The sequence below is a fragment of the Zophobas morio genome, unplaced genomic scaffold, assembly GCF_036711695.1.
Source record: "Zophobas morio isolate AGI-343-1 ecotype UQ-CSIRO unplaced genomic scaffold, CSIRO_AGI_Zmor_V1 ptg000022l, whole genome shotgun sequence".
Lineage (NCBI taxonomy): Eukaryota > Metazoa > Arthropoda > Insecta > Coleoptera > Tenebrionidae > Zophobas > Zophobas morio.
In genome coordinates this window covers 9,233,725-9,254,808 of record NW_026972127.1, presented here as the reverse complement: position 1 = coordinate 9,254,808, position 21,084 = coordinate 9,233,725, and the positions used below count along the sequence as shown (strand labels likewise).

At 30.2% G+C, this 21,084-nt stretch overlaps 1 protein-coding gene across 2 annotated transcripts in view; it reads left to right on the top strand.

Moving 5' to 3' along the window:
• Nucleotides 1–21,084, top strand: part of LOC135133533 (inactive dipeptidyl peptidase 10) — a 274,882-nt gene that overhangs the window by 150,673 nt on the left and 103,125 nt on the right. The window contains exon 2 of one of the 2 annotated variants that reach the window (XM_064061982.1): nt 8,934–9,132. In XM_064061982.1, coding sequence (XP_063918052.1) covers nt 9,040–9,132 — 93 coding nt within the window. In that variant the 5' untranslated portion in view covers nt 8,934–9,039. Of the gene's footprint in view, nt 1–8,933; nt 9,148–21,084 lie in introns of both variants that reach the window. The other variant, XM_064061981.1, reaches the window with a different exon arrangement.

Here is a 21,084-nt window from a genome sequence, read left to right as displayed (position 1 = left end):
CATTTTGGAGTCTATTCTGGAAGGAAACTTAAACCAATTAATCACGAAGCCAACGAGAATTCGACAAAATCAAGCCCCTTCTCAAACGGATTTAATTTTTACAAACGATTTACATTTACTGACAAACATAGAATACTTACCACCATTAGGAAAATCAGATCACCTCACAATTGCATCCAAGCTCCAAATCCATGTCACGCAAGCAAAAAATGGGATCATTAAAAGAATTAATCGCACAAATTACGACAAAGTTCGAAATGACCTTGCCCTTATCAGCTGGAACTCAGCATTCAATTCACTCAACACTTCTCAAATGTGGAAGTTATTTGAAACAAAATTATCCAGCTCCGTAAAAAAACATACTTCTACTATAAAAATTAAAGTCCTCCCTCAGAAACCTTGGATAAATCACCATTTACTCAAGTTAATCAAACAAAAAAAGCGTATTTGGGAAGCATATAAAAGAAGTCCATCGGAAAACAAATATCTCGATCACAGAAGATTTTCTAACCACGTCGTTTCAGAGCTGAAAAAAGCAAGAAAAATTTTCGAAGACAATTTAGCAAAATCAGAATCTTCTAAGAAATTTTACAAATACATAAGGTCATCCCTCTCAACCAAAGTTGGTATTCCATTACTAAGAAAACCCGACGGCAACCTTTGCCTATCTAACAAAGAAACAGCGGATCTCCTTGCAGATGAATTCCACTCCAACTACAGCCTGGAAACTTATGGACCATTTTTAAAGACAATCGTTTCAAACAGAAATTCCTTGTCGAACATAATTACTACAGAGGCCGCGATAAAAGAAACTCTCAAAGAAATAGCTAAAAGACAAAGCGCCCCAGGTCCCGACAACATCACTTGCCAGGTTATCAACGCCTGTATCGAGGAAATTACCACCCCCATATTTTGCATCACCAAATCTTCAATTGAAGAAGCAACACTTCCCTGCCAGTGGTTAACAGCCAACGTAACTCCAATCTACAAAAAAGGAGACAAATTTTCCCCCACAAATTACCGGCAAATAAGTTTAACATCGATTATATGCAAAGTACTGGAAACGATTATATATAAACAAATGTTGACATTTTTACTACACGAAAAGATTATTCCCGACTGCCAACACGGATTTCTACCTGGACGTTCAACGATTACTAACATGCTAGTGTGTGTCAATGACTGGACACTAGCTTTAGATTCTGAACAACCACGGGATATCGCATATTTAGATTTCTCTCAAATAAGGCCTGTCCAAAGTGGAGTCCCCCAAGGCTCAATTCTGGGTCCTCTCCTCTTCTTAGTTTTTACATCAGACATTCCCAAGTTAATTCATTCCAACATAGCCATGTTTGCTGACGATATTAAGCTTTATTCCAATCCACTCAAAGACCCTGGTCAATTACAGTCAGATCTTACCACTATTAAACACTGGTCCGATGCTTGGCTGCTGCCGTTAAACCAAGACAAATGCACCATACTTCGTCTTTGCAAAAACAACCCCTGTGTCGACTACCAAATAAATGACACCACCATAAAAGTTGTGGCAGAACAAGTCGATCTTGGAATCACAGTAACCAGCGATTTATCGTGGTCATCGCACATCAACAAAATATGTCACAAAGCCAACAAGATGTTATATCTAATCAGCAAGACATTCCAACACATTTCTTCGAGATCTGCGAAGAAACTTTATACCACCTACGTAAGACCCGTGTTGGAATTTGGAGGTCCAGTATGGTACTGCAGTCGTGTGAGCGATAAGAACCGACTCGAACTTACGCAACGTCGAGCCACCAGGTTGTCCTTTGGAACGAATAGACCCTCATACGAAGAGAGACTTAGGCTATGGAACCTACCCGCATTTGAACAAAGAAAAAAAAGAGGCGATATGATAATTACTTTTAGAATTCTTCATGGTCACTTCCCAGTTGATCTCCAAACATTGTTTACAATTAATGACGATGCACGTCTTCGAGGCCACCCCCTGAAGCTCAAAAAAGAAAAATTCAAAACTTCCATCCGCCAGAATTTTCTCCCAAATAGAATATTTGATACTTGGAACAACCTCCCCCAGGAAATTGTTGAAGCGCGAACTACAAACAGCTTTAAAAACGCATATGACGATCTCAACGTGGCAAATAACTAACACAATCAACTTTTTTTTTTTTTCTTTTATTATTTTAATTTTGTATAATAGAATTTAATTTCAATTTTTGTATAGAAGACCATTTATATTTGTTAACTCTACAGATCTATAGACTGCAACAGTCTCAATCTGTATTTATATTGTAATAATAATAATAATAAAATATCCCCACCAACAATAGGATGACGTCATCTCCAAAATTTTCATTAGTAAATGCTATTTCAATTATATAAAATAACATATCCCTTCACATGTGGTTTATGAATCCGTGTTCAGTTTTTACCCTAGATATCCAGATTTTTAGTAAAAGAAATCAAAATTGTGTAGTAACATTATGCAATTTAACTTTGAAACTGCAAAACCGAATGCCAATTTAAGATTATTGTGATCTTGGTAAATCGTTAACGGAAATTTATTCGTTTATCCCCTTCCAAAAACTTGATGACGTCATATCCAAATTAGCCGAGGTCTCGTAATGGAAAAACATACCTTTATTGTAAAAATAAAATTGGTAAAATCAAGTCTTGTAATCGAAAAATCTAGATTTATTTACCTTCGATCAATTTTTTGATATCACAATTTTTCGGTTTTTTTTTCAGTTTTTCCAATTTTCAATGTCATAACTGTTCTTAATCCTTTCAACTTAAATTTTTTCAATTTTTCAGTTTAGAGACTTCTAAATTTTTCAATTTTTCGTTTTTTTAAATTTTTCAAATTTCCAATTTTTTGATAATAGAGTTTTTCATTTTTTGACTTTTCAACTTCCCAATTTTATTGGATTTTTCGATTTTTTAATTTTCAATATTTCGTTTTACGAGATTTCGTTTTCCCGATTTTTCATTTTTTCGATTTTTAATTTGGATGTTTCGTTCTTTCAATTCTATAAGTTCTTGACTTCCAATTTTTGTACTTTTATAATTTTTTCATAATTTCGCAATTTTTACATTTTTTTGAATCGAAAAGTTGGAAAATCGAAACAATCGAAAATCGAAAAATTGCAAATTGAAGCACCGAAGAAATGAAACAATGAAACACTGAACAACTAAAAACCCGAGAAACTTAAAAATCCCAAAAAAATGAATAAATTGAAAAGAAGAAAAAACGAATTGAATAAAAAAATTGGGAAACCCAAATATTGTTAAATCAAAAAATTATAGAATCCTCAAAATTGTAAAATAGAACTGAAAAACTGTAACATTGAATGCTAGAAAAATTTGAAAATTATATATAAAAAAATTGAAAAATTATAAATCGAAAAATCGAATTATGAAAAATTTTAAAATCCATTAATTGAAAAATGGAAAAATTCTAAAATTGAAGTCATTTTTTTTCAATTATAATTGTTATTACATATTGAAAATGAAAACTAGAAAAATCGTAAATCGAAAATTGAAGAAACCGAAAATTGAAAAATGAAGACATTGAAAAATGTAAAATTGAAAGAACGAAAAATTTAAAAAATTCACATTGTAAATATGAAAAACTATAAAATCAGAACACTGAAAACTGAAAAATTGAAAAAACAAAGAAAATAAAAAATCGGAACGAAAAATTGAAAGCTGAAGAATTAAAAATTGAAAAATCGCAGAATTAAAAAATCAAAAATGAAATCTCGTGAAATTGCTAATCAAAAAATTGCAAAATCTAAAATTGAAACATCCAGAAGTTGGAAAATCGAAAAATTGAAAATTTTAAGAACGAAAATTCGAAGAGTTGTATCTCGTAAAATTGAGGAAACAAAAAAGTGAAAAATTGAAAAATTGCAAATCGAAAAATTGAAGAAATGAAAAATTAAAAAAACTGAAATCGAAAAGCAAAAATTATAAAATCGCAACATTGAAAAATCGGAAAATCGTTAAAATAAAGAAAATAAAAACCGAAACGAAAAATTTGAAGAAATGAAAAATTAAAGGATCGAAAAGTTGAAAATTTGAGAAATTTTAAATCAAAAACTTGAAAAAGTAAAAAATTGAACAAATAAAAAAATTAAAAATTGAGATATCATAAATTGAAAAATAGAAAAAATTGAATTAAAAAAACAAAACAATATAAAATCGAAACAAAGAAATTCAAAAATCGAAACGAAAAATTGCAAATCGAAAATCTGAGATACCACATCTCGAAAAATTTGAAAAATTAAAAATCCAAAAATCGAATCAATGAAAAATGGAAAACTTCTAAAATTGAAAAGTGATTTCTTTATAAATTATAGTTATTATTACTCATTTAAAATGAAAACTAGAAAAATTGCAAATCGAAAATTGAAGAAACTAAAACTGAAAAATCGAGAAACTGAAAAATCTAAACTTGAAAATATGAAAAAGTAAAAATCCTAAAGGTTAACAAACAGAAAAATTGCAAATAGAAAAATCCAATAATTAAAAAAATTCAAATTGAAAAAATGAAAAATTATAAAATCCGAACATTGGAAAACAGAAAAATTGAAAAAACAAAGAAAATAAAAAATCGAAAGGAAAAATTGCAAAATGAAAAATTGAAGAAATTAAAAATTGTAACGTCTAGAAGTTGGAAAATCAAAAAACTGAAAAATTTAAAAATGAAAATTCGAAGAGTTGCATATCGTAAAAGTGAAGAAATTAAAAATTGAAAAATGGCAAAATTAAAAAATTAAAAATTGAAATCTCGTGAACTGAATATCCAGAAGTTGGAAAATCGAAAAACTGAAAAATTTAAAAATGAAAATTCGAAGAGTTGCAAAAAAATGAAAAACTGAAAAATTGCAAATCGAAAAATCAAGAAACTGAAATCGAAAAGCAAAAGTAATAAAATCGGGACATTGAAAAATCGGAAAATCGTTAAAATAATGAAAATGAAAACCGAAAAGAAAAATTACAATCCAAAAATTTGAAGAAAGTAAAAATTAAATGATCCAAAAATTGAAAGCTTGAGAAATTTTAATTCCAAAACTTGTAAAAGCAAAAAATTTAAGAAACAAAAAAAATGAAAAATTAAGAAATCGCAAGTTGAAAAATTGAGAAAACGAAAAAGGAAAAAATAGAATTGAAAAAACAAAATATTATAAAATCGAAACAAAGAAAATAAAAAATCCGAAACGAAAAATTGCAAATCAAAAATTTGAGAAATTAAAAATTGAAAACTTTAAAAACTCAAATCGAAACATTGCGAGTCGAAGCACTGAACAAACGAAAGAATTGAACATTGAAAAACTAAAATTCGAGAAATTTAAAAATCGAAAAAATAATCAATCTAAAAACTAGAAGGAAGAAAAATTGTTAAAATAAAAATTTAATCATCAAAAAATTGAAAACTTGACAAATTTTAAACTAAAAACTTGCAAAAGCAAAAATTAAAGAAACAAAAAACATCGAGAAATCACAAATCGAAAAATTGAAGAAACGAAAAATAGAAAAAAATTGAATTAAAAAAATAAAATATAAATAAATAAAATCGAAACAAAGAAAATAAGAAACCGAAACGAAAAATTGCAAATCAAAAATTTGAGAAATTAAAAATTAAAAACTCGTGAAACTCAAATCGAAACTTTGCAAGCTCTAAAGAAACGAAAGAATGAAACATTAAAAAAAAATAATCAGTCTAAAAATTGAAAAGAAGAAAAAACGAAACGAATCAAAAATTTGGAAAACCCAAAAATTGTAAAATAGAAAAATTACAGAATCCTCAAAATTGTAAATTGAAAGATCGAAAAATTTTAAAATAAATTACTGACAAATTGAAAATTAAAAACCAAAAATGGAACTAATAAAAAATTTTAAATTCCATTAATTGAAAAATGGAAAAATTCTAAAATTGAAAGGTGAAATTTTTTAAAAATTATAGTTATTACATATTGAAAATGAAAACTAGAAAAATGCCAAATCGAAAATTGAAGAAACGAAAAATTGAAAATTTGACAGACTGAAAAACCTAAAATTCAAAAAACGAAGAATTGCAAATTGAAAAATTGAAAAATCCAAAAATTTAAAAATTAAAGATTATAAAATTAGACCATTCGAAAACTGAAAAATTGAAAAAATAAAGAAAATAAAAAATCGAAACGAAAAATTACAAATCGAAAAATTGAAGACGTTAAAAATTGCAAAATCGGAAAATTGAAAAATTTAAAATTCAAAACCCATTTGCAGTTTAATAAAAAAATTGTGAAATCTAAAAATTGAAATATACAGAAGTTTTATAATCGAAGAACTGAAAAATTTAAAAATGAAAACTCGAACAGTTAGTTGGAAATCGTAAAACTGAAGAAACAAAAAATTACAAATCGAGAAATTGCAAAAACTGAAAACGAAAAAACAAAAAATTGTAAAACTGGAACATTGAAAAATCGAAAAATTGTTAAAGTAAAGAAAATAAAAAACCGAAACGAAAAATTGGGGTGCGAAAATTTGAAGGACTGAAAAAGTGAAAAAATTGGATTGAAAGAACAAAATATTGTAAAATCGAAACAAAGAAAATAAAAAACCGAAACGGAAATTTGAGAAATTAAAAACTAAAAACTCGAGAAACTGAAAACGAGACACTGCAGAATCTAAAAATTGAAAAATTCAAAAGTTGGGAAATTGAAACTGAAAAATTTAAACTTGAAAACTGGACATATTGCAAAATGAAAAATTGATGAATTGAAAAATTCAAGTGTCATTTCCGACACTGGTTTTTACTTAATCGAGGATATCAGAAAATAAAAATCGCAAATTTTTTTATAATTTTTCAAAGAAGCAGGATTTGTTAGGCTGCATTTAAGGGGCGGGGAAAGTTCTGTCGAAATAACCTTTTACCAATTTTTCTTGTCTAATTTGTCTCAGCTTTTACAACATAAAAAATTATTTATCTCCTGTTTCCGTCTGTCTATTGTATGCCTGTTAGTAATCTTATAGCAATCTTATTAGATATAAAATTTCCGGATTGATGGACTAGCCAAAATTTGTCTGTTCATCCCAACCAAAAAATTAATGACGTTATTTCACAATCACGTTTAGAATTTAAGTACATATCTTGCGTTGAATATTTTCTGAATTCAGCGTTATGTCATTTTTGATTCTGTGTTAAATTTCCGTCGATAAAAAAGTTCAAGTTCCCCCTCAAGAAATTCTATTTTAACCACCTTATCACACAATTTAAAAAAACGTAAATAAAGATTTCTTGCAGAGGTGCATGCAACCCTTTGATAATGACATATTTATGCAAAGCCAAGTTAAAATTAGCTTCTCCGCGGAGCATTGTTCTCAAATAAAAAATCACAGCACTTCGGTTACCCCTCGTGATTTATTTTTGTTTATTTGAGTTTAATAAAAAACGAAAGATTGATCGCCGTTTCTCCTTTAATTGACCTTTTACCTCGAGTGCAATTTTTCATTCTTTGCATTATTGTCTCCCTCCAGGGTTTTTGAGTGTGGAAAGGCCGCCCGAAATGTGTTTGTAGACGTCAAATGAAGAGTTCATAAATATTAAAGTCACTTTTACGCTGAAACCTGTCAGCGTCAGAACGGAAATACTCGAAAAGATATTGCGTACTGCGACCTGGTGAAAAATTCGATTTCTTAAATTTATTAGAGGTGGATGCAGCAAATTGTGATTTATATCACGTTGGGGCATAGAAAGTTTAGATATGGAAAATGCATAAAAGTCGTGCACAAATGAAACTATAGGATGCTGGGAAACTTTAAAAGTGAAAAACGTTATGCTTCTATTAAGTTGGCAAATTCGAGGAGTGATGCTTTGAATTCTTTATCATTTATGTACGTCGTAGTATTGATTTTTAAACAGGCTGTGTGATCTAGTATACTGTTAACCGGCTGGTTGTTTACATGTTGCGGTGGAATAAATCAAGAGATCTGGCGAGCATTCAACGTTACTGAGAACGAGCGGAGCGAGTACTGGATAGTAGTTTTTATACATTTTCATTAACATTTTTAAACTGACAAAATTGTCCCAAAAATGCGTCGAATGTTTGTTTTAAATTACAGATTTGCGGAATAAATTTCCCCTTTTGCTTTGGGGGCTGCACCCGTGGGACGCAGTCGTCTGTTATCCATTATTATTGCAGCATTACGTCACAGAAGTGCAAACGGATGAGTTGTTAAACCAAATACGCAAAAACGTGTTGAATTTTTAAATACTCGTACGGCTTTGGGGACCGAATGGTAATGCGAAATACTTTGTCGTTACAACTGAATGCTTCAACAATTTCGCTTGTAACTGAATTCGCATTATTCAGCTCATGTACATTTCAGCCTTTGAAGCATGTTCGATTGGCGCACCGACCGAAGCGGCCAAAAAATATTTAGGTCTCTCTGGCAGCTCGACGGGGTAATTTAACATAATTTTCCCGACGTAACGTATCGAACACATAAAACATCTTAGAACTACTTTACTTATCTAGCGTAGTTTCCCCGAGAAGAGAAATCCATCTTCAAATAGACCCGCGCTGAGAAACATAAATCCGGAAGTCCTGCCGAGCATGTGCATATTTTATAATAGTAGTAAGTTGAAAAATGATTTAAACGGGGTTTCCGAGCCCTTCCCCGAGATTTATCTGCCGAAAAACGGCCGTAAACAACTTAGAAAATGTTTGTTTTTTTTGTCGTCACTTTGTTATGTCACTCCACTGACCGCGTCATTTTATATCGATCACTCAAGTAAGCTCCAACCGACAGATACATAGCTTTCAAAAACGAAATCAAAATAAATAAATTTAAATCGGGCTCGATGCCTCTGATCAAGGCGATCGAGCCCTAATCGATAATTTAGTGTTCGAGCGAAAAATCTCATTGTTCTTGTTATATTTCAGATCAAAACTGTTGAGTCCACTCGAAAGAGCCCACTTCCAGCGGAGGTGACGCAAGAGTTGAGACAGTGGCGGCACGGAAGGGTGAGAACACGGGGCGGATAACGGAATGCACGCTAATGTGCACGCTGACCGAAACGAGTGGCGGCTGCCCCCGGATGAGACATTGCAGGTCGCCGATCCAAAGGCCAAAAAGGCCGAGGTAGGTGACGAAGAGGTCAGTACTCCAAAGGGAAAACCACTGCACTGTATGTATTTTGGCAGAAAGGCTATGGGCCATCAACCTCTTTCAGTTTTGCTATTGATGCTCTTTGATAGAAGTATGGTAAACAACCGTACGTAACAATACAACCGCCATCTCATTCTGTTTTATCTATTCATATGCGCCGTCTTCTTCCATCGATAACATTTATCATTCATTTCCTGCAATCTAGCAGTCTCCAAGAGTGTTTTTCTGCTGTATTAAGATTTTCTGTTTCCGGGTTTTATCGATTTTCTCGGGGTGGAAGATGTAAAGTTTCCGACTGGTCTCGGAAAAATATTAGGGTTAATTATTTTTTCGATAAATGTTATCGTTAAACATATTCCCTACAAATACACATTACGAGATACAACACTCTGGAACTTTGCAATAAAGAAAACTTTTGTATTATTCATGCTTTTTCCTAATTTAGTTCTTAGCACTGTTTACGAATTTGCTTACACTTTTTTTCTAGCACGCATAGTTCTCTAAAAATATTTACTGAAGTATTACAGTTTTTCAAAAATCAGCAAAATGGAAAGCGACAAATATTGAGATATTTTAAAAATTTGAATGTAAATACAAATATTTCAAAAACCAAAGGTTATATCGAGTTTGGATTATTTTTCTCAAATAGACCTATCATTCCCGCGCAAACGCGATTTTTTCCATAATTTTTGGCCACCGGTTTTCCAGAAATTGCCATCAATATGTCTTTAAAAAGAATGATCGATTAATCCGGGATTTTCGACACTAGTCTGCAGTTTTGGTCCGGAACCATCAACAAGGTATGTTTTTAGATTCAGCTTGTCAAAATCTATCTTTCAGAATTTTTTGTGGAGTTTTAGGTAACTTTACCAAAAGTTAAATTGTTGCCTGCATGAATTTTTGACTTTTTCCTGGATGTCGTCGGAAATTATCAAAAAATTGTTTCTTGTTGATTTCCTATCATTTTTCCAAAATCGTCAAAATAGTAACTGACAAATTTTGATATTATAAAATTAAAAATTTGATTTTTAAATACGATTATTTCGAAAGTCAATGGTGGTATTAAGTTTGGTTTATTTTCTTCGATAGACCTATCGTTCCTTCGCAAACAAGAATTTTTTCATAATTGTTGGGAACTTGGTTTTCCTGGAAACGCCTTAAATACGTCCTTAATAAAAATTCCACGATTATTCCTGTTTTGCTCCGAAACCACCAACAAAAGTTCAATTTTTCAGCACCTTGTCCTTTCTCCGAATGCCACCGAAAATTACCACAAAAAATTTTATTGCTGACTTCCGTCTCCAAGTTTTTCATGAATTCATTTTTTCTAAAATTCCTACCCTTTTTCCAAAATCGCCAAAATTGTAACTAAGACATTGTGAGATATTTGAAAACTTGTTGTTTAAATTGGAATATTTCTAAAACCAATTGCGGTATCAAGTTTTTCATAAATCTTGGTTACCCGGTTTTTGAGGAAATGCCCTGAATAAGTCCTTAACAAAAATGCCACGATTATTCCGGAATTTTTCATACTAGTCTGAAATTTTGGTCCGGAACCATCGACAACAGTTCCACACGGCATTTTTTCTGAATCTTTTGTGGATTTTTAGGCACCTTTGCAAAAGCTCACGTTTTCAATACTGAATGAATTTTTGAACTTTCCATGGAAGTCGTTGAAAATTGTTGTTCATTTCGACCGTCAGAATTTTTTTATGGATTCGAAAATTAGTGGTTTTGTATTTTTCCTCGGTAGAAATTTTGAGAAATTTTAAAAATTTTAATATAAATCCGAAAATTTTGAAAAGCAATTATGGTATCAAGTTTGGATTATTTTTCTCAATAGACCTATAGTTCCTGTGCATACGTAAATTTTTTCATGATTCTTGGTTACCCGGCTTTGCCAAAATCACCCTAAACACGTCCTTAACAAGAATGCCGGAATTTTCGTTGCTAACTTGCAGTGTTAGTCCGGACTTCCAGAAGTTTCTTGCGAATTTACTTGTCTGAAAATTTCTACCATTTTTCGAAAATCACCAAAACAGAAAGTGACAAATTTCCAGGTGATTAAAAAATTTGACTTTAAGGAGGAATATTTCGAAAACCAATAGTCGTATGAAGTTTCAATTGCTTTTCCCGATAGACCTATCGTAATCACGAATTTTTTCATAATTCTTAGCCACCGGATTTTTCCAGAGTTGCCCTAAATAAGTCCGTAACAAGATTATTCGGTAATTTTCGTTGCCAACCTGCATTATCAGTCCGAAATCATCAATACGATGTTTTTTGATTCAGCCCGTCGAAATATATCTCGCAGAATTTTTTGGTGATTTTTAGAGAATTCTACCAAATGCTCAATTTTTCGGTTGCTGTCAATATGAATTCTTGACTTTTCTCCGGAATCCGTCAAAAATTACCGACAAATTTTTATTGTTGATTTCGACTTCCAGAAGTTTCTTAGGAATTTACTCCTTTAAAAATGTCTACCATTTTTCCAAAATCATCAGACATAGTAACTGATAAAGTTTGAGAAATTTAAAAAATTTGAATCTAAATTGAGATATTTTGTAAAACCAATTACTGGATTATTTTCCTCCAATAGATCTATTGTTTCCTCGTAAACACGATTTTTTTCATAATTTTTTGGCCACCCGGTTTTCCTGGAATCGCCCTCAATAAATCCCTAATAGGAATGTCACCATTATTTCGGGATTTTCTTTGATAGCCATTGAATAGGAACCATCAAGACGTTATTTTTTCTATTCGGTTGGTCTAAATTTATCTCTCAGAATTTTTGGGAATTTTTATTCAACTTTGTTCAAAGTTCACTTTCTTCCGGTAGAAATTTTTAACTTTTTTGGGGATGCCGTCAAAAATTACAAAAATTTTTTAGTATTGATTCAGACCTCTAGAAGTTTTTATTAATCCACTTTGAAAATTCCTACAGTTTTTGCAAAATCGCAAAGTAGGAAGTGACAAATTTTGAGATATTTTAAAAATTCGGCTTTAAACCCGAATATTTCGAAAACTAATGGTAGTATTTGAATTGTTTTCCCTGATAAGCCTATCGTTTGTACTGAACTAAGAATTTGTTCATAATTCTTAATCACCCGATCTTCCCGGAATTGTGTTAAACAAGTCCTTAACAAGAATGCCACGATTATTCCGGAATTTTCGTTGCTAGCCTGCAGTTTTAGTCCGGAATCATCAGTACGATATGTTTTACGATTCAGTTCGTCGAAATCTATCTCACAAATTTTTTTGGGCATTTTTAGACAATTTTGCCAAAAGCTGAGTTTTTCAATACCTAAAAAATTGTTGGTTTCGACCTCTAGAAGTTTCTTACGAATTTACTTTTTTGAAAATTTCTACTATTTTTCCAAAAGGGCCAAAATAGTAACTGATAAAATTTGAGACATTTTAAAAATTTTAATTTAAATTCGAATATTTCGAAAACCTTGGACTATTTTCCTCGATAGATATATTCTTCCTACGTAAACACGAATTTTTTCATACTTTCATACTATTTTCCCGGAATCGCTCTAAATAAATCCCTACAATAACAATGTTACTATTATTCTGCGATTTTCGATGGGAGGTTTTTGTATTTAGTCCGACGAAATCTATCTCTTAGAATTTTTTGGAGATTTTTAGGCAACTTTGTCAAATCTTAAATTTTAAAAGCTCAATTTTTCAAAGCTTGATTTTTTAAAGCTCAATTTTTCAAAGTTCAATGTTTCAAAGCTCAAATTTTCAATACTTTCCGGTAAAAATGTTTTACTTTTCCCCAGATGCCCCCAAAATTTACAAAAATTTCTATTATTGATTCAGACCTCCAGAGCTTTTTATCAATTAATTTCTTTGAAAATACTTACCATTTTTCCAAAATCGCTGAAGTAGAAAGTGACAAATTTTGAAATATTTAAAAAATTTGAATGTATACTCGAATATTTCGAAAACCAAGCTTGTCGAAATTTGATAACTTTACCAAAGCTCAATTTTCTATAACAAGTTGCCTCTACGAATGTTTGAACTTTTCCCCGGATGCCGCCGAAAATTAGCAAAAAAAAATATTATGTTGCTTTCGACCTCCAGTAGTTTCTTACGAATCTACTTTTTGAAGATTCGTACCATTATTCTTGAATTTTGTCTTTACCCCGGAAACCGCCGAAAATTATCAAAAAAATGTATATTGTTGATTTCGACTTTCAGAAGTTTCGTACGCATTTATTTTTTTGAAAATTCCTGTAATTTTTTCAAAATCACCAAAATATAGTAACTGACAAAATTTGAGATATTTAAAAATCTCAATATAAATTCGAATATTTCGAAAAAAATGGTTGAATTATTGTCCTCGATAGACTATTGTTCCTACGCAAGTACGATTTTTTTCATAATTCTTGGCCACTCGGTTTTCCTGGAATCGCCCTGAATAAGTCGCTAATAAGACTATCACCATTATTCCGGGATTTTGGATGATAGCCGCTAATTCTGGTCCGGAGTCATCAATACGATAGGTTTTTGTATTCAGTTCCTTGAAATTTATCGGTCAGAATTTTTTGGGGATTTTTAGGCAACTTTGTCAAAACTCAATTTTTCGAACCTCAGTTTTTCAAAGCTCAATTTTTGAATACTTTTGCTAAAAATTTTTAATTTTTCCCCAGATGCCGTCAAAAATTACAAAAAAATCTATTATTGATTCAGAATTTCAGAAACTGATGTCAATCCACGTCTTTGACAATTGTTACCATTTTTCCAAAATTGCCAAAATTGAAAGTGAGATATTTCAAAATTTGACTTTATACCCGAATATTTTCAACACCAAGATTGTCGAAATCTGTCTTTTCGAATTTTTAAGGATTTTAAGGCAATTTTTTCATTTCCTGACTATGAATTTTTGACCCCTACCCAATGATTTCGAAAATTACCAAAAAATTTATATTGTTGATTTCGTCTTCCAAAAGTTTCTCACGATTTTACATTCTGAAAATTCCTACCATTATTTCAAAATCACCAAAATAGAAAATGACAAATTTTGAGATATTTTAAAAAATGTATTTTAAACACCAATATTTCGAAAATCAATGGATTGACTTTGGATTGTTTTATCTGACAGACATATTATTTCTGTGTAAACAGAAATTTTGTCATAACTCATAATTCTTGGCAGTAGATTATCCTAGAAACGCTCTAAATAAATCCTTAACAAGAATTCTAGAATTATTCCGGGGTTTTCGCTACTAGCCTGCAGTTTGGGTCCGGAACCATCAACACAGTATATTTTTAGATTCAGGTCGTGAAAATATATCTCTTAGAATTGTTTGGGAATTTTTAGGCAAGATTGCCGTAAGCTCCATTTTTCAATACATGTCTGTAAATGTTTTACTTTTTCCCGAAAACTGTCGAAAAATACCAAAAAAATTTAGATAAAAATTGTTGATTTCGACCTTCAGAAGGTTCTTACAGATTTACTTTTTTGAAAATATCTACCATGTTTCCAAAATCGTCAAAATAGTAAGTGATAAAATTTGAGATATTTTAAAAATTCGAATTAAAATTCGAATATTTCGAAAACTAACGGCTGAATTATTTTCCTCGATAGACCTATTATTCCTATGCAAACACGACTTCTTTCATAATTCTTGGCCACCCGTTTTCCCCGGAATCTCCCTCAGTAAGTGCCTAATAAGAATGTCACCATTCTTCGACAATTGGCTCTAATTTTGGTTTACAGCCATCAACACGGTAGGTTTTTCTATTACGTTCGTAGAAATCTGTCTCTCAGAACTTTTTGTGGATTATTAGGCAACTTTGTCCATAGGTCAATTTTTCAAAGCTCAATTTTTCCGTTCCGGTGGAAAATTTTGACTTTTCCCCGGCTGCAGTCAAAAATTTAAAAAAACATTATTGATTCAGACTTCCAGAAGCTTTTGTCAATTCATTCCTTTGAAAATTGCTACCATTGCAAATTTTGGATATTTTAAAAATTTGACTTTAAACTAAGGTTGTCGAAATCTGTCTCTCCATTTTTCAATATCTGCCTAGATGAATTTTTAACCCTTTCCCGAATGCTGCCGAAAATGACCAAAAAAATTCTATTGTTGATTTTGACTTTCAGATGTTTTTAATGAACCAATTTTTTAGAAAATTATTACCTTTTTTCCAATTGAACATTGAAATTAATGTTGTTTTTCAGATTTCGATTTTCTCCCCATTTTAAAGTTTGACCTTTTATGGTTTGATCAATGGTCATTACTATTTCTTAAAGTTTTCATTAGTTTTTGGTCTTTGTTGACTTCATCAAAATTTTCAAGGAAAAGACCTAAATTTTAATGTGAATGGTAAAATAAACCTTAACTGAAAAATTGAAAAAAATTGATTTATTCCCCCTTAAGAAGTTTAAACAGACCATTTAACCTGCTTGTCCCACATTGGCAGAGTTTCTCCAAAAATTAGAATTTGCGCTTTCTTTCATTTTTGTAGCTTTATCATTACGATATTTTTAATTAAGTATCGAGAGCTTTCGGAATTGGTTATAAAATTTTGATAATAGCACACAAAATTGCTTAAAGTACGCTTTGATGTAGAAAAACCAAAATGAGCTTTATTGTTGGGAAAACGTTACGTGCTAGAGAAAAACTATTGCAAGTAGTAATCAGGACGACGAACTTAATATGATCGACGTAGTCCTTTCATGCCGGTTTTTTACTGTAGACCCGAAACGGATATTTAACGTTTCGGATGATGCCATCTCAAAGAATACACATTTTCTAGAAACGTCACTATTATCAACATTTTCCCCGAAAAAATCCCTTTTATAATGTCATACGTCACTGCATCGCATTGTACGTAACGAACATTTAGTGCGGTCATCTCTGCTACATTTTTATATGTTCGAGAAATAAAGTTCTGGATAACAGCGTCACTTATCACTCCAAATCGTCTATTTAAAAATCAATTTCCTGTTTCCCACGACATAAATCCATGTAATAAAAACCATTTATTTTCGTTCTTGCCTTTAAATCAGGGAAAATCCTTGCTCAAGATTCTGCGCGTTCCTGAAAGGACATCAGGCTTGCAGGAATATGAAAATCGCCATAAATTATTCACTGAATGTCGCGATACCCTGCACTGCGAAATAGGAGAACATCTGTTGATGAGAGTGGCGTTTATCTTTCAATTTTCTTCTTCAAAGTCTTGAAAGGTTGATGGCTCATCATGATTAACTTATATAGTGCATCCGGAATGGACTAGTGGTATGTAATTAAGGAATGAGTACTGACTTAGCATTTTAGTATCCTTACTGTACTTATACTTATCTCGGTTCGAATATTTCCAGTTTGACGAGGGCCGCATTTGCGGAATCTTCCCATGTCTGGTTTAAAATCTGCGAAAATTCCTAAAGTGTGGCCTCTTGAAATTACTTTCCCAAAGTTTTAAAATTAATTTTCCAGTAATTTAGCCTTTTGAAGTTTCTGCATTAAATTAATAATTTACGGACGTACTGCACTTGCACTGGTGAGGAAATTGGCACTAAGCACTTTTCACGATTCTCTAGTAGCTAGCTAGTTTACGATTCTGCATTTTGAATTAAATTTAAGTAGAGTTCGACATCGGTCACTGTTGTTCAATAGCGGACCCAATTAATAATTGTCAAAGGAATTCCGGAGCCAGACAAGCGGAACACATTTTTATACAAACCGGAAGCCGGTCCGGTCCTAACTGCATGTTGCCATACCTTTCAGAAAATCTAAATCGATAGGACAGAACTGCGAATGCAGTGGAGCTTTCGTGTTATTGTGCTAAACACAATCAGAGCTTCAGTCTCTCGTCGACATTTTTATTCACTTTCTGCGTCTTTCGTTCGCATTAAAGCTCCGCAAGATGAATCGATCAGCCCACGCTCCCTCTAACGCAACGCGTTACAAAATTGTTAGATACACACATACCTCATTATTGGAGGGTGGGCTTTACCGCATTCCCACCCTAGCTGATTATTATGCCGCATTGTATACCCATAGCCGATACCAACGTGTAATTAATCCCATAATCAGATAACTGATACCGGTTTACCATATTTAGTAATTTAGGAGGGTTGAAATAAGTCCTAGAAAATTCGACGCAAATAGCTAAACGGGTAGTTTTAATTTATTATTTTTTTAAAATTAATGTAGTGCAATTTTAAAATTATTATTTTTTAGTTAAAAACTTATTAAAACATGTTTTATAAGATCAATAATAATATTAATAATAATAATAATAACAGTAATTTTTAATCACAATCAAACGGACAATAATGTCGTACACCAATATTCTTACAAATTAAAAGAGAAAAATAGGTCGAAGGTTATTTTGACAGAACTTTCTTCGCCCCTGAAATGCACTTCAACAAATCCCACTTTTTTGAAAAATTGCAACATTTTTTTGGGATTTTTGTTTTCTGATAATTTCTGTATGGCGTGAATAACACTCCCGCAGAGTTTTTGACTTAAATTTTTCAATTTTTCAATTTTGTTTTGATTTTTAGTGTTTCAATTTACAATTTTATCGAGTTTTCAAGTTTAAATTTTTTTTAGTTAATTTTTCGATATCCAATGTTTCATTTCGGTTTTTTATTTTCTCTGTTTTTTCAGTTACTCGATTTTTCAATGTTTCCTCAATTTTTCGACTTATGATTTCTTGGTTTTTTATTTTTTGTTTCTTCAATTTTTTGCTTTTGTGATTTAAAATTTCAGCAGTTTCTAATTTTTCGATTCTTTAATTTTCCATCTAAATTTTTCAGTTTTTCCATTATCCAACTTCTGGACTTTTCAGCTTTTAAATTTCCCAATTTTTCGATTTGCTGTTTCACGACTTTTCAATTTCTAATTTTTCAATTTGTAATTTTTCAATTTTATATTTTCTCAATTTTTCGATTTACAATTTTTCTTTCGGTTTTTGTTTTCTTTATTTGTTCAGTTTTTCGGTTTATCAATGTTCTGATTTTATAATTTTTGATTTTCTCAGTGTAAAACTTTTAATTTTTTGGATTTTTCGAACTTCTATTTGCAATTTTTCACTCTTCACTTTTCAGCTTATAGATTTTAATTTTTTTGTTTTCCAATTTTGCTGGTTTTTGTTTTAAATACAAGAATACTAAGAAGGATAATAATTTTTAAAATGTATCACTTTTTCAATTTTGCTATTTTTTTCATTTTTCGATTATTGGATTTTAAAACTTTTTCATTTATTCGCCTTTTCAATTTTTCGATTTTTAATTTTCCAATTTTTCGATTTTCAGTGTTCCGATTTTATAATTTTTTTTTCTCAGTTTCAATTTTTTCAATTTTTCGTTTCTTCAAATTTTCTATTTACAATTTTTCAATTGTAATTTTTTTTGTTTCTTCAGGTGTGCAACGGAACTGTTCGAGTTTTCATTATAAGATTTTCAGTTTTTGGATTTGCAATTCTTGGATGTTTCTATTTTTAGATTTTACAATTTTTTGATCTGCAGTTTGACAAATTTTCAGTTTTTAATTTTTGAATTTAAAAATTTTTCTCCATGTCTTCAATTTTTCGATTTTCAATTTTTCTTTCGGTTTTTTTTCTTTACTTTACTTTTTCAATTTTTTTATAATTTTTCTTTTTTTCATTATAAAATTTTTCATCTTTTGGATTTCACGAATTTTCGATTTGCAATATTTCGGTTTTCATTTTTTCGAATTTTCAACTTTTAGATTTTTTAATTTTTCTTTTCTTTAATTTTTCGATCTCCAATTTTTCAATTTTTTTTGTTTCTTCAGTTTTACGATGCAACTCTTCGAGTTTCCATTACAAAATTTTCCACTTTTTCGATTTTTCTTTTGAATCTTCAATTTGAATCAATTTTTAGATTTTACAATTTTTCGATTTGCATGCAGTTTCACCAGTTTTCAATTTTTCTTTCGTTTTTTTTTGCTGTATTTATTTTTTCAATGTTTTGGTTTTTCACTGGTTTGATTTTATAATTTTTCTCTTTTCCTTGTAAAATTTTTCATCTTTTGGATTCCTTGAATTTTCGATTTGCAATTTTTTGGTTTTAATTTTTTTGATTTTTCAACTTTTAGATTTTTTAATTTTTCGTTTACTCCTATTTAATTTTAATTTTTTTTCAGTTTAATAATTTTTCGTTTTTTCAATTTCTGATTTGCAATTTATCTAGTTATCATTTTAAATATATAATAATCATAATGATTTTTATATTTTTTCATTTTTTTCAATTTTACAATTTTAGAATTTTTCCGTTTTTCAATTATTGGATTTTCATTTTCAAATTTTTCAATTATTTTACTTTCCGATTTTTAGTTTTCAATTTTTCAATTCTTCAATTTTTCATTTCGTCAAATTTTTGATTTGCATTTTTCCATTTAGGTTTTTTGTTTTGTTTATTTTTAAAATTTTTACATTTTTAAATGTTCCGATTTTACAATTTTGTGTTTTCTCAATTTCAATTTTTTAAATTTTTTGTTTCTTCAGTTATTCCATTTCCAATTTTGAGATTTTCGATTTTCCAACTTTTAGATATTTTAATTTTTAGATTTTGCATTTTTTATATATTTTTTTCAATATGCAATTATACAGTTTTTTGATTTTTCAATTTTTCGATTTACAATTTTTCGGTTTTCAATTTTTCAGTTTTTCGACTTTTAGATTTTTTAATATTTCGTTCTTTCAATTTTTGATTTTATTATTTTTTATGTGATTATAATTTTAAATTTCACTTTTTTTTGTTACGATTATTTTCAATTTCACAATTTTTGGATTTCCAATTTTTCGATTCGAGTCGTGTTTTTCTTTTTTCTAGATTTTTCAATTTTTCGTCTTTTGGTTTTGGATTTTTAAAATTTTCGAATCAAAAAGACGGATAAATTGCAAAATTGTGTAATTAAAAATGAAAAAACGAAAAAACTATTGTAAAATTGAAATACTGAAAATTAAGAAAATCGAAAAATTGGATAAAGGGGAAATTTGAACATTCGATAAACGAAAAAGAATGAAAATCAAAGAATCATTGAAAAAGTAAAGGAAATGAAAAAACTAAAAATTGTGATACAATAAAATCGAGAAAATGAAAACAAAAAATTGAAGTCGAGAAATTGAAAAACTGAACAAATTTTTGAGTTAAAAGAAAAAAAAAATGTAACCGTAACATTAGAAAATTAAAAAATTGAAAAATTAAGGAAAACAAGAATACGGAAATTGTGCTATCAAAAAAATGGAAAGTCGAAGAAGAAGAAAAAATGAAAAATTGTGGTATCAAAAAATTGGTCAAAATTTTGTGGTGACGTCATCAACATTTTCGCGAGTACACGTATACCAATTTGGATAGATGCAGTGTAATACCAATAATAACAGTACTGTACTCCCAAATTTTAGGGACAATGGAGTGAGTCGTTCTTAATTTAGTCAATACAATAAACTGTCTCACTAATTATTTTTTTGGGTCACCCTTTCAAGTAATTCTAAAAACGATGAGTCCATTGATAGACCACAAGTATACAGTCATAATATTTTTCATATTTCAGAGACGGCAAAATTTTGAAATGACGTCATCAATTTTTTGGAGGGATAAACAAATAAATTTTGGTTAACGATATTCTTGAAACGTTTGCAAGATTTCTGAGCATTCAGTTTTCCACAGTTAAATTGCCAGATTTTGTTATACATTTTTAATTTTAGTTTACAAAAATCTGAATGTGTAGGATGAAAACTTAACACGGATTTATACATCACAAGTCAAACAGAATCTTATTTTATTTATCTATTTAAATAATATATGTTATTGTAGATTTTGTAGTTCGGAGATTTCGTATCTAATAAAAACTGACACAGACGATAGACAGACAGACAGACAGAGGGAAAAGGGAGATTACTTTATTATATATTATATTATCACCCGAGCTTAAGCTT